At 46.0% G+C, this 12,205-nt stretch overlaps 3 protein-coding genes across 8 annotated transcripts in view; 2 read left to right on the forward strand and 1 right to left on the reverse strand.

The window, feature by feature from the left end:
- Positions 1-8,909, forward strand: part of LOC135906312 (uncharacterized) — a 50,239-nt gene extending 41,330 nt beyond the window's left edge. For 4 of the 5 annotated variants that reach the window (XM_065437650.2, XM_065437652.2, XM_065437647.2 and 1 more), the window contains 2 exons: positions 8,017-8,283; positions 8,778-8,909. In XM_065437650.2, coding sequence (XP_065293722.1) covers positions 8,017-8,264 — 248 coding nt within the window. In that variant the 3' untranslated portion in view covers positions 8,265-8,283; positions 8,778-8,909. The remainder of the gene's footprint in view (positions 1-8,016; positions 8,284-8,777) is intronic. The other variant, XM_070539129.1, reaches the window with a different exon arrangement.
- Positions 1-12,205, reverse strand: part of LOC135906318 (arylsulfatase B-like) — a 194,007-nt gene that overhangs the window by 176,012 nt on the left and 5,790 nt on the right. Inside the window, exons 5-6 of one of the 2 annotated variants that reach the window (XM_065437472.2) lie at positions 11,234-11,360; positions 8,804-9,100 (exon numbers count right to left, since the gene is read on the reverse strand). In XM_065437472.2, the coding sequence (XP_065293544.2) occupies positions 8,804-9,100; positions 11,234-11,360 (424 nt within the window). Of the gene's footprint in view, positions 1-4,787; positions 5,546-8,803; positions 9,101-11,233; positions 11,361-12,205 lie in introns of those variants that run through there. The other variant, XM_070539130.1, reaches the window with a different exon arrangement.
- cher (filamin protein cher) overlaps positions 1,502-12,205 on the forward strand; it is a 202,612-nt gene continuing 191,908 nt past the window's right edge. The window contains exon 1 of the mRNA XM_065437646.2: positions 1,502-1,505. The gene's annotated coding sequence lies outside the window, so the exon portion shown is untranslated. The remainder of the gene's footprint in view (positions 1,506-12,205) is intronic.

The raw sequence follows: 12,205 nt of genomic DNA on the forward strand, positions 1-12,205 counted from the left end.
TTACCTTTCACCCAGTATTATTTGTAGGTCAAGCAATCAGGCTTGTTTAGCGCACGATTTGTGCCCATTACGATCTCCGAAACATTAGAAATAAAAGTAATTGTTCTGAATATAAAAAAATGTGTACGCTTAGTCAGAGTTAGACGACATTGTCAGTGTTAAACGAGTTGCACAGTCGAAGCTTTCTCAGTAATTTATTCACTGAAACTTGCATAATGAAAATACTTGCTTTGCCAATTGAAGCCACGCAAGTGATAAAAGGAAGCACAGCGATATCGGAGCGCCATTAATCAGTACAAACGCAACGTCCCTTTTCAATAAATCCTCCCCGAAAGTGAAAATACTTTGATAAGTACTGCAGAGAAATCAACTTGATGTCGATTCGTCTACATTCCGTTGCTTGACACCGGGGAAAGGGAAGAGAGGAGGGACGGATCACTCGACCTGTGTACACCCGTGAGCAAAAGTATACGCACCACAGTGTCGCCCAAAAAAACAGAATTTCTTAGTACTTAAAATGCATAAACGGAAACTGACGAGTACACTAGAAATTTTGTAATGCCACGTTTGGACTGCAGTCTTTAAGTTCAAGTTGCATTCACAGACAGCGGAGAAAATTAGTTTTATCGCGCGATCCCTGGTCCCTATACTTTTGCTCCCGGGTGTACGTATTCATAACCAATAGAGAATTCAAACAAATGCTGCATACAAATTTAGGTATGGCGCGGGTGACCAGCCAACATCAAGTTCGCAGAAAAATAGATGTAGAGCACGGATCACTCTTAAAGGGGAACGCAGAGATAGCACTATGCAATGAATATAAAAATACAGATAGAATAGGCGGCCAACTCCGATGCCGCCTACTGAATTGCATGCGAATCGCAGAAACGCTCTTATGCGCCAACCCCTGGATCGATTTGAATGGAATGTGCTTCAGTTAAGAGGAAAGGTTGTATTCTAGTGACTGTAGGAAGCAGATTATTGAATTAGGGACCGCAGAGAGCAGAATGTCCTTTCTCACGCACTTAGATAGGAGGCTCCGGTCTAATGCTTCCTCTTAAGGCGTGTTTCACTTCCACTGCCTTAGTCTCGTTCTTGCACTTTTACTACGACCCAAATTCCATTTCGGGATCCGTACGGATGCTCTGTCGGATCCCATGTCGGTATATCTTTTTTCTTCACCGCTGTACAAACATTCTCTTTGGGTTGGAGAGCCGCTCATATGCAACGACATTTTAATAGGCTGTCGCCGTCTATATCATTAGTTGCGGAAAACTAGATGATACAGATGGTCCAAAGGCAATGTCGATAGAATTACTGGACGGATTCTGCAGTTAGTAACGCAAAGCTAGGGGACCGCGTCGATTTGCATAAACTAGAGCCACCCTCGCTGACTTTACGCTGTACACACACAAGTGACGGCTAGATAGAATGTGAGGCGAGGCTGTCGGGAAAAGCCGGTTACCACCGGCTTATTCGGTCGCCGTCGTACGACGCAGATTCCCGTAGAATGTGCCATGAGTTAAATGGTGTTGCGTTCCGCTTGTTCTTCCGTCGGGTGTGTAGCTCAGATGGTAGAGTGCTCGCTTAGCATGCGAGAGGTACTGGGATCGACACCCAGCACCTCCATTGGCTATATTTTTTTTCAGTAGGCATATTTTCTTAGTAGAAATTGTTTTACGGGAACGATTGTTTATAGAAAGATGAGAGTAACGCAACACTGTAGGCCATTCTTACCAAATATCCGGACGTTTTTCGTAACACTCAATAGCCTGCTTATGCTCGGCAATGTAGTTGCTGATGGCGTTGCGGATTAGTTTTTTTTTTTAGCATGAGTGCTCAGTGCAGGACATTTAGGGGATACCGTTTTGAAGGAAATGGAATATAGGTTGATGTCCTCTGGAAAAATTACACAGCCCTGCTTTTAAATACATTTATATTCCGCAGCGACAAGCTTTGTAGAAGCTAATTGTATGCCGCCTGTAAACCAGTTTGAATTCATCAAAAGCAAAGGACATGGAATGCTTTATATAGAAGAATTTAGTTATCAGTTAAACAATTGCAACTGACCGCGACCAGAATGCCTGGATATCTTCAAAGCTTTAAACTCAGTAGACCTGCAATTTTCTCGCTGAAGAATTATACCACTGCGGGTTCCGTGGTTAGCCGATCCTGGATTTTTAAAATTTTTGCACATGTTAGGTAGGACACCCTGTCTAGCCAGCTGCCTGTACGATATCTTTACAGTTGTACTAATGGCTTCCTTTGAAACAACCTTGAAAGGCATTGAAACATCAAATAATAACTAAATATCCTCACAGCAACAAATAATAACTGCCTGATGAAAACATACGTTGAACGATGCTTATGAAAATATCGATATATGCGGAAACATTTTCTAAAGATAGGCTAATGAGGGGACCGTCCTAATACCTATCGAAGTTGCAAAAAGAATAAAATATCAGTAAGACATTTCTTTCTTAATCTTCCAGCTTCTGGGGCTTTATTTTTGCAGCGGGTTTTCTCTCACGCCGTTCTTTTTTGAGATTCAGGTTGATGTAGATTATGTGCAGCATAATCCACGCGCAGCAGAACTACTTCAGCAGATCTGTGCGACACCTATTAGAGCGAAATACATTGTATTTCTTGTAGCAGACTGCCGTTTAGCTTACATTTCAGTACAGTGGTGCACCGAACAACTGCGCGACCAGTTCCATGTCCTTCCCTTCCTGTGTGATAATGGAGTGCCACCTGGCTCCGCAAGAGTTGGTAGAACTCTAGGCTCACATGATCAATCAACTGCTATAGTGCTTCCCCCGTGCTAATCTTTCGAATGCTCTAATTTCGATGACTTGCAGCACCTTTGTGTGTCATTCCTCAGTCGGCCGATGACACCTGCGGTTTCTGTAGGGTATATTTTCCGCTTTCGGCCTGCTTGCGGTAGTGTAGAACCTCTAAAGAAAGATACATCCTTACAACATCTTGTTGGGCTAGTTGGCAAATTATCGGCTAAGTTGCACGTAAGGTAAAGTAACACTGCACACGGGCCCATAGGACAAGCGCAGTGTACTGTTGATGCTTTAGTGTAAGGTTTCATTGTGAAACGAATGCCATTGGCGACGAAAGCGTGCCACAAAACATCGCTTCACATTCATGAAAACATGACATAAAGAGCCCGTTCATTATCAAATCTGTAGCGCAGTTGTCAAAAAAAGAAACAGAACTATTTACGTGAAAGAGTACTTTCAATCCACGCAGGTAAGTTCTATTTATATTTGTTGCTGGATTTTTAGTGCAAATATGCCTCCAAGTTTTAATAAGCAAAGTTCCATGTTTTAGTGCTGCTATATATTAATGCAACATGTTCAGTATTTCTGGTTTCTCAATAATAGCTGGCCAAGAATACTAGGAATCAGATTGTTAGAGCTAGTTTTTACGATCGATGAAAGTTTTTGAGTGATCTTGTTAAGCATCAGGTTATTGAGCGTTTTACCTACTTTGGCTTCATTTTTCTGCAAAATACCCGTAAGAGGAAAAATAATTTCCGATAGTTTAAAGCTGCTGGGCGAGTGAGCACTGGTGAGCACTGGAATTTCCGCTCCGGAAGAATTTCTGCTCTAAGCGACAAAGCAGACTTTTAGGGAGAAGACGGCAGCGCGCGGCACTGGCGATACTGGCTTCGCCGTATCGCACGCTGTAGCTCCATGCGCTGTGCGACTTTTCACAAACGTGAATTCGCTCATTGCCACCGAAAACTGTTCGGCGCCTATAATCAGGTACATCGCGCACCGCAGACGAGCAAGCGATAAACTGATAAGCACGCAGTTCCTTGGCGCCCGCGGAGCGAATTTCGCTGCGTAAGGTCACGTGGCTCCGGGCGCCGTAGCAGACGACATTGAAAAGACAGCGCTCGCCGTGCTTATGACACTTGCGCTGTGCCCTATCACGTGGTTTCTGTGCGTAAATAATGAACTACAAAAGCACAGATTCGCAACCACTAATAGCTTGTCCTTACCTTCATCGATCAGGGGCCACTCTTCCAGTTTAACAGTCGGCACAGCCGACCACAACAGACAGGGTCGGCGTAGTCGCTTTCTGTGAACTGGTCCGAGCAGAGATCGCAGCCGTTCTACTACAGCTGCTCTATGTCAGCCCCGCCAGGACTCCACACTTAGCGGAATTTCGCCATATGACACATTTGAAAACTGGTCAAAATACGCGTAGTCTTGATTAAAGAACACCCTAAAGGCGAAACCAAGGCTGGGAGCACGAAGAAGTGACGAAAAAATTCTCTACTTCTAGGCACAGGCTGAAAAGTGAAGCCACCCTCGGTCGTCGCGCAGGTAACTCGTACTTGTGTTTCAATAGGCAAGCGGCGACTGCTACGTAATTGATTTCTTTTCGCTTCTGCCGAATTCCTAAACATTCAAAGGCGGTAATGCCACAACAAAACACTCGTCACCTGAGTTTGTGCAGCGAGCATTCAAATACATTCGGCAAATAAAACTTGCAAGTTTTCTACTCGTGGAAAAAAAGAAGAGCAACCGCTAACGTACACCAAAGCGGAATTTCCACCTTCTCGTCGGTTAGCATCAGTCGGCCCATGTGCAATTGTCTACAAGTAGCCTTCACTTTCTTACAACAGCGCATTAAAAATGGGCTGCGCCAAGCCAAAAAAGATAATCGCTTGAAAACAACCGCTGAAGGTTTTTTTGTTTCGTCATATAGCTGTTTTGATAAGGATAGTGTTTTTGCCTTCATAACGACTGCAGAAAAAGTGCGCTTACCTCTCGTCCGCTGGAAAACGGAAAAGTTTCAGCCTGCTGTTCCTCCCAGAGACGCCGCATCACACAGCGGTGCAGCACGCTTTTGTGCCAATTCCTCAGTTTTTCCGACATTGCCGGAACGTTCAGGGGCACAGAAATCAAGTTGTTATGTGCGGAGCACATGAAAAAAAGAAAAAAAAACGTGCACGTGCAAACACAGCGGCAGGAGCAGAAGCATAGACTGGCAGCCGAAGCCATAGCCGAAGCCGAAGCGATAACAGCGAGAGCGCCGCCCATTGGCGCAACTAATAACAGAGTAAACGAATATATGTGGCGCTGAAAAAGAAAATGGCCAAAAGCACATTTTATTTCTACATATAATTGTACACTTTACTTTATTGCTATGTAGGTTGAAAAGACAGAGCGACATATGCAAAAGTTCATGACTCTTCTTTTGGCTATTACTGTTATGGCGACGCTTATTTATTTATTTTTTTGCCAATACCGAAACTAGCCTCACTGTCCACCCGTTGGAAACGTCACACTGCTGTAGAGGCTGCCAGGCATGCTGTGGCTCTCGACGGTGTGCTTTTAGTTCACAGGTACACGAGCATTCACGCTTTCGCGCTCCTCATTGGTTCACTATTAAGACACACTGTCGCGTGTCCTGGAAGCCATATGTGGCCTTATCCTCACGGAGATAAAGGGACAAGTGACCATAAGTTGCTTATCAGGGGACAAATCTCCTGTTAGTGGACAAGTGACGCCCCCCCTATACCCTACAGCGTCGTCGCCTGGTTCCCGGCCTTCTTCCTCTTTCGGTCATAGGAAGCTCATCGAGGCTACCAATAATAGACACGACTTCCATTCGAGTTATTGGACCAATACCCTTCCTGTTGTTTTTCTTATTTTTCTCATCGCATAGCCTCTGCACTAACCATCTCTGTATTAAACGTTTAGGAAATTGTGGACGAGCATGACATCGTCTGTTACGTTTATTTGTTCACAAACACATCTTGGTATAGAGAATCGCTCGTGGTTTCAGCGTAGAGGGACCGCAAATATGAAGCCTAAATATCTACCTTCATGGTGTGTCAGTGCATGTTTGTCCTTCAACAAGAGATTACATCGCCGTAGGAAGAATTTCAACTCAAGACAGCCCGCCTCCAACTTAGACATTAGGCTTTAATCGGAACCACCCCAAAGAACAGACAAAGGCATGGCATGGAATGCAGCGCCTCAACGCAAGTAATCTACGGTCATCTTTTGCGCCACGCACCACTCTCGCGGAGGTCGAAACCTGCGGGAAGCAAAAAATAAGAAATATAAAAAATCACCCTCTCCGTCACTTCAGCGCCGATCGTGCGGTATGAGAACGTTGTCTACGATTATTGTAATAAAATAAATCACCTGCACCAACGTTGATGCGTTCATAAGCAGCGAAATTAACTCGATAAACTTATTGACAATCTATCACAACATTTTACCTAGACTTTCATATGATTAAATACGGGAAATCAAATGTCTTGCATTTTTTCTCTACCCCTTTCAATCATTTTCATCGCTTAAAGAAGCGTTGTTTTCGGCAACAGTGGCGCCTTTGTTATAGCAGGACGCCGGGTCATCAATTTCGGTTAACTGAATTTTTCCCTTTAACGGGAAATTGCCTCCCACATACAGCATGGGCCAGACTCGCGTTACAAAATTAATGTTCCACTGGAAATTATGTTCTCGCTCTCATTTCTCTTACTTAAAGAAAGAAGAGAGCATTTATGTATGATGGGTAGCCATCCACAAAAAAGACTGATTTGTAGGCCTCCTTGTTATTTTAGTAGCTATAATAGCTCTAACACTAATTAGACATTCCCCCTTATTATGATCCGTACTGTACGCACGGTACTGCAGCAAGCGTTATCTGGTCACACCAGCCCCTCTGCGCCACCAAGGCTCCCAGTATGACCACTGCAGAAACAGTAGACTAACCAGTGTTCGTATAGAACATTAGGCCCAAAACTTAAGGACCATTCAAGGACTTCAAGTAAACTAAAGCCTAACATTCAAAGAGGGGCAAATATACCTTATTCGATTGAATTTGAAGGTAACCTTGAATTGTCATATATTATATTCATTAAGATTATTGAAAAGTTGCGACTACTTGACGTCGCTTAAGTGACGCTTCGCAACCATTCAGTTAACTGAAATTCAAACACGCATATGGCATAAAAGTCTGCATTGTATGACCATATATAACCGCTGAAGAATAAAACACATTGCGTCTTGTACGAGTCAAAACGATTGCATCACTCAATCTTGCTAACCAGGTGTCGCCCACGAACTAATAAAGAAGTATACTTGCTGAAACAAGAACAAAATTAAAACGTCATTCCGTTCGCGAATTGATAGGTTATCATCTGGTGAATACAAGAACCGCCGACAAGGCAGCGTCCATAGTATACTCGGTCAGCTTCCTTTTTCTGCTCTTGCAGTAAGTGGACACTCAAACTCATAAAGACCCGAATGCAGACACTAGGACTGCCTGCCGGCGAACATCAAGGCTTCATCATGCATTCACTAATACTACTTTACCCAGGGTAGGATGTTTTCCGCCATCAAGTCAGCATTGATGGGCCTTTAGGGACACTACGGTCGCTCTGATTGGCTCAAAATGTCGCTATTATATAATGTGACACTATGGCGGAATTTGTCGACGTTCAGACCCCCAACCAGATCCATTTGCGTCCGTATTCACGGAATCGTCTCGACAAGACAAGACCGATTGCTGCTCTCCCCATTTTCGACTGACGTAGTCACTGCGCTTCTGTCACGTACACAAAACTCCTAGGCTAGCATTTCGTAACCACCAACTCACTGCAGGTACTCCAATCACTGACATTTTAGCGGTTGTTTCTCAAGCAACTCGCTGTAGAATAAATAGCCAAAGAGCGTTGTTTCAGTGCAGTGTCTAGTTCATTCCAGGGGCGGCACATCCTCATAGTCGAAAGTCGAGTAGGAGCTTCGTGTCGAGGCGCGTTTGTCAAATCGGGAGCCACAGATGTCAAGCCCCCTTTGAATCTACCCAATGAAGGTTGTGAGCCGTCTTCATAAACGACTTTGACATACTTACTCAAGAATTTCGTCTTTCAACAAACCGACCTTCCCAACATGTCAGCATTCCGTAATCCGCTCTTACCAACGGCTTTCTGGACGCCAGGTTGTTGAGTTCACACGGATCACGTTTTGTGTCGAACAGGTCTCGACCCTCGCCCTGCAGTTCGACGCAAGGCAGAAAGGATCCTGCCGCAGGCACCACACCGCAGCCTCCTCATGATAGCCGGGTGGCACTACCGAACCACCTCCGCGGTCGAGCACCTTCCTCGGAGTCTTCCAGGCTCGCGACGACTGCACCGTTGCCTCCTCCTTTCCCAATTCGAGCGTGCCGCTTGGTGCGGGGACGTGTTGCTGGAGTGTGTCGTCCCCGAAGGGACCCCGCACTTCTGACATCCGATTTGTAATACAAGTTCGTGGTTACCATTTCGGTAGAGCGACAGTCCACAAGCGGAGTAAATGTTTACAGGAATTTGTTGCGAGGCCTCATCATGGCGCTTTCGGATTTCGCCTTGGACAGGGCTGGTTCTGGTCGAGGCCATCGATGGCGCCTATAGGTGACTGATGTGGCCTCATGTTCAAGATGAATCGTTAGTGCGCAGACGTTAAGCTCCTCAAACGCTTCTAGCTTCCACGTTTATTTCAGGCCTAACAGCTTGTTCAGTATTTTCCATATCACACTTTCATATGTACGTTCACCTTAACTTGTTAATAATTCACGTGTCACGGTGATCAAAGCGTTCATGCTCCTTTAACTTAAGTCCTTCGTTACCCGAAACAGCATATTAGCTTCCTGTTAATTACCAGACCGTTTACTGCGGTGCCCCCGCTTCTCTAGGGAGCAAATCCAGATAGAGATTAAAAACAACGTTATCTAGTGTAATTTGATTCGGCGTATCTCTTTAGCGGTACCCTCAGGAGTCGGCACTCACCGGCAGCCGAGTACAGAGTGGGCAGCCAGTCGACGAAGTGCACGGGTCGGGACATGACCACGCGGGAACCGGGCTCGAGCAGCGGGCTCCACACCAGCGCCGGCACACGGATTCCGCCCTCCCACAGCGTGCCCTTGACGCCTCGCAGCGGCCAGTTGGAGCCAGCGTTCGAGAACGTTCCCCACGGCATGCCCCCGTTGTCGCTGGTGAACACGATGACGCTGTTGGCGAGCATGCGACGTCTGTGCAGGGCCTGAACGATGCGGCCGACGGACTCGTCCAATGCGTCCACCGCACCTGGTGAGAGACAGCCGCAATACGCCAGGTTTAGCTTGACGTACTCGTAATGTGAACAAAGGAGGTTATTGCAGCCACTGAAAAAACACTTTTAAAGAAGCACTACGAGTAAGCATCAAACGTACATTGAGTGGGATTCGTCGTGTACAACAACTATAAAGGCACACCAACAAGCGACGTTAAGCTTAGTCTGCTGAAGCGTCCTTCAGGGCTATCGTATTTGTTCGAATAAAGGTCGACCTTTTTTTCCTTTCTTCTTTCTAAAATGTTGCCTGTGACGTCGACTGTAAACCTGCACAGTTTGAGCGCACACTAGAGTCGGATATGTGCCTCGAAAGGCCAACGTCCGCAACAGTTGTTTGCCTATGTTGATGTACAAATTCATGATGAATAAATAATGTCTAATGTCTAAAGAGGTGCGGGCTCGAGCCGGTTGACCTGTGAGAGCTGTCACCAAAGCCGTTTGTCGAGTAAAAGCCCGGGTTCACCGAGGGAGAGGGGACGTGGAGGCGAGCGCGCGGGAAGTGTCGTGAGAGTGCTCAGTCCGGGGTTGCGAGTCGTAGAAGGAGGGTTGCAGCAGACGCCAGGCAAAGTGTCGCCGAAGCAAGCTAGCCCCTACTCAACGACTGCATGTTCTCCCCATTTGCCTTCCTGTATATGTCTAACATGTGAATGTTGTAAATACATTCTTTGTACAAAAAGAGGTGCCTCGCCATCTTTGGCGGCGACGAAGATCTATCCACCAGCTGCAGTGAGCAGCAAACCACCGGCTGAAGAAGCTTGTGGATGATCCTTTGCCCACGATGAGCTATCGACCTATATTCGTGAACGAAGCTAGCAAAAGTACCGAGCTAACGGAGCTCTTCCGCCGCGCCCACTGTAAAGCCAGTCTAGAGATTATGTAGATGGTCTCAAAAAAACTGCGTACATATAGCCAACGCGTTTGACGGCACCGAGGACAACGTCGTTTGGCGGTGATTAGGACGCCTGCGAACCATCGGACGAGGACGACTTCTCTGGCAGTTCTGACGACGATGCAGCATGTGGCACCAACTCGCGAGATTTAGTGGTGGAACATACGGTAAATTAAGGTGTCATGTTCAAAGTTCTTTATTTTTCAGAAAAATTATATGGGTCAACATATATATATATATATATATATATATATATATATATATATATATATATATATATATATATATATATATATATATATATATATATATATATTATTTTCCAGTGAGTTAAGTATATAGGGATATCTTCGATTAAATACCGTATGTCTGTAGTCAACTGGAGCGCAATTATTGGCTACGCGAAGAAAAGCAAAAGGTGCGCCCAAGCTGTAGCGCAATTAGGATAGTGTGACGTCACGAAGGCAGAAGCCTTTTCGTGTGTTTCGGCTGTTTTCGTTCAGAAAAGGCTATCAAAATTTCCCTCGCTGGATCGTTGGTTCCTTTGTTATGGAATGTTCATCGGTAAGAAATTTAATGCAGGCCCTAGCAAACGTTGTTCGAATCTCATGGCGTCACGAGGACCTAGCGAGTCTTCCGTTTCAGGATCGTTTCGCGTTTACAAGTACGGCGCTCACGGCATGAAGGATTGACGCTTCTGATGTATTCTATAGAAAGGCTTGAATATGACAGTCCAGCTTCATGGAATACTAAACAGAAACCCTAAATCAGTTTAGAGTGATAAAGTTTTTTAGTAAATATCGCTAAGCAGGAACAGCGTTCTTCACAAACGCCAAGGAAAGCTTCGCTTGAACCGATTCACACAGCGTGTGGAATCCAGCAAATATTATTTATTTTATGCAGGTCAGAACACTGATTCAGGCCAACCTCTCAGCTTTTATATCATAATAAATACCTCTCTCTGTAGAAGCGTAATTTCCTGATACAGTTCAAGTTACGTTTCTCTTCGGTGTACCTACTTTACGAATCTTAGTGCCCCTTTATCGACGTTGCGGAATTCAAAAGCAAGGGGAATGTTCGTATTACATGCAAAGACGGCGGCGTCCGCAGACAGCGCATAATATGCAGCCCGGGGGCCAAGTCTGCTCGTCATGCGAGGCCACCGTGGTGGTGGCTCCGTTCACTCTTTGCTTTGCCTCTCCAAGCGTGCCCTACTCACCGGCGAGGCGTGTCCTGTTGTGGTCGCCGATGTACGGAAACTTGGCCAGGTTTCTCTCAGGTGCGTCAGCCGTCAGAGTGTCCGTCTGGCCGTGCGCCGCCAGGCTGGCCATGTACAGGAACAGCGGCTGTCGTGTACAGAAGCAAGAGGTATATCGTAAGGCACTACACTTCTGCTTGATTTTTTTTAATGTACGTTCTCTGAGAAATCAAAATGTACCAGTGCCAGGTTTGACAAAGAGCGACCCTTGTATTCTTGCGAACGAGGATTGGCCTCTACACTGACCTTTCATCCGCTTGTGCACAAAAGTATCATGTATATAGCAACTTAAATTTCGTTTCGCTGGAGCAGTTCGACGCCAGATGTTCGGCAGCGCCACTTTCGGGCTGTACTTGTGTGCGTACGTGCTATATGTGCGTGTCTGCGTGCACGTGTGCGTTAAAGACGTAAATTCTCGGGTTTCACGTGCTAAAACCACGATTTGATTATGAGGCAAGGCAGGGGAGGGGGAGGAGGAATTCCATATTAATTTTGACCACCTGGTGTTCCCCACCCTTGCTGAAGAGAAGTCTCCAGTCGCCAGCGCCAAGAAGATGAAGACGACGGAGACCTCATAACCGCGAAACTCTCGAAAGACTCAAAAGTTTTCCCTCCCTCCCTCCCTCCCTCCCTCCTTAACTTGCACCCACGCACGGTACACGGACTTTTTAGCACTTCGTCCCCATCGAAATGGGTCCCCGTGACCTTGTGCTCAGCAACGCAACGCCTTAGCCGCACCACCGTGTGTGTGTGTGTGTGTGTGTGTGTGTGTGTGTGTGTGTGTGTGTGTGTGTGTGTGTGTGTGTGTGTGTGTGTGTGTGTGTGTGTGTGTGTGTGTGTGTGTGTGTGTGTGTGTGTGTGTGTGTGTGTGTGTGTGTGTGTGTGTGTGTGTGTGTGTGTGTGTGTGTGTGTGTGTGTGTGTGTGTGTGTGTG

The sequence above is a fragment of the Dermacentor albipictus genome, chromosome 5, assembly GCF_038994185.2.
Source record: "Dermacentor albipictus isolate Rhodes 1998 colony chromosome 5, USDA_Dalb.pri_finalv2, whole genome shotgun sequence".
NCBI classification, from domain to species: Eukaryota; Metazoa; Arthropoda; class Arachnida; order Ixodida; family Ixodidae; genus Dermacentor; species Dermacentor albipictus.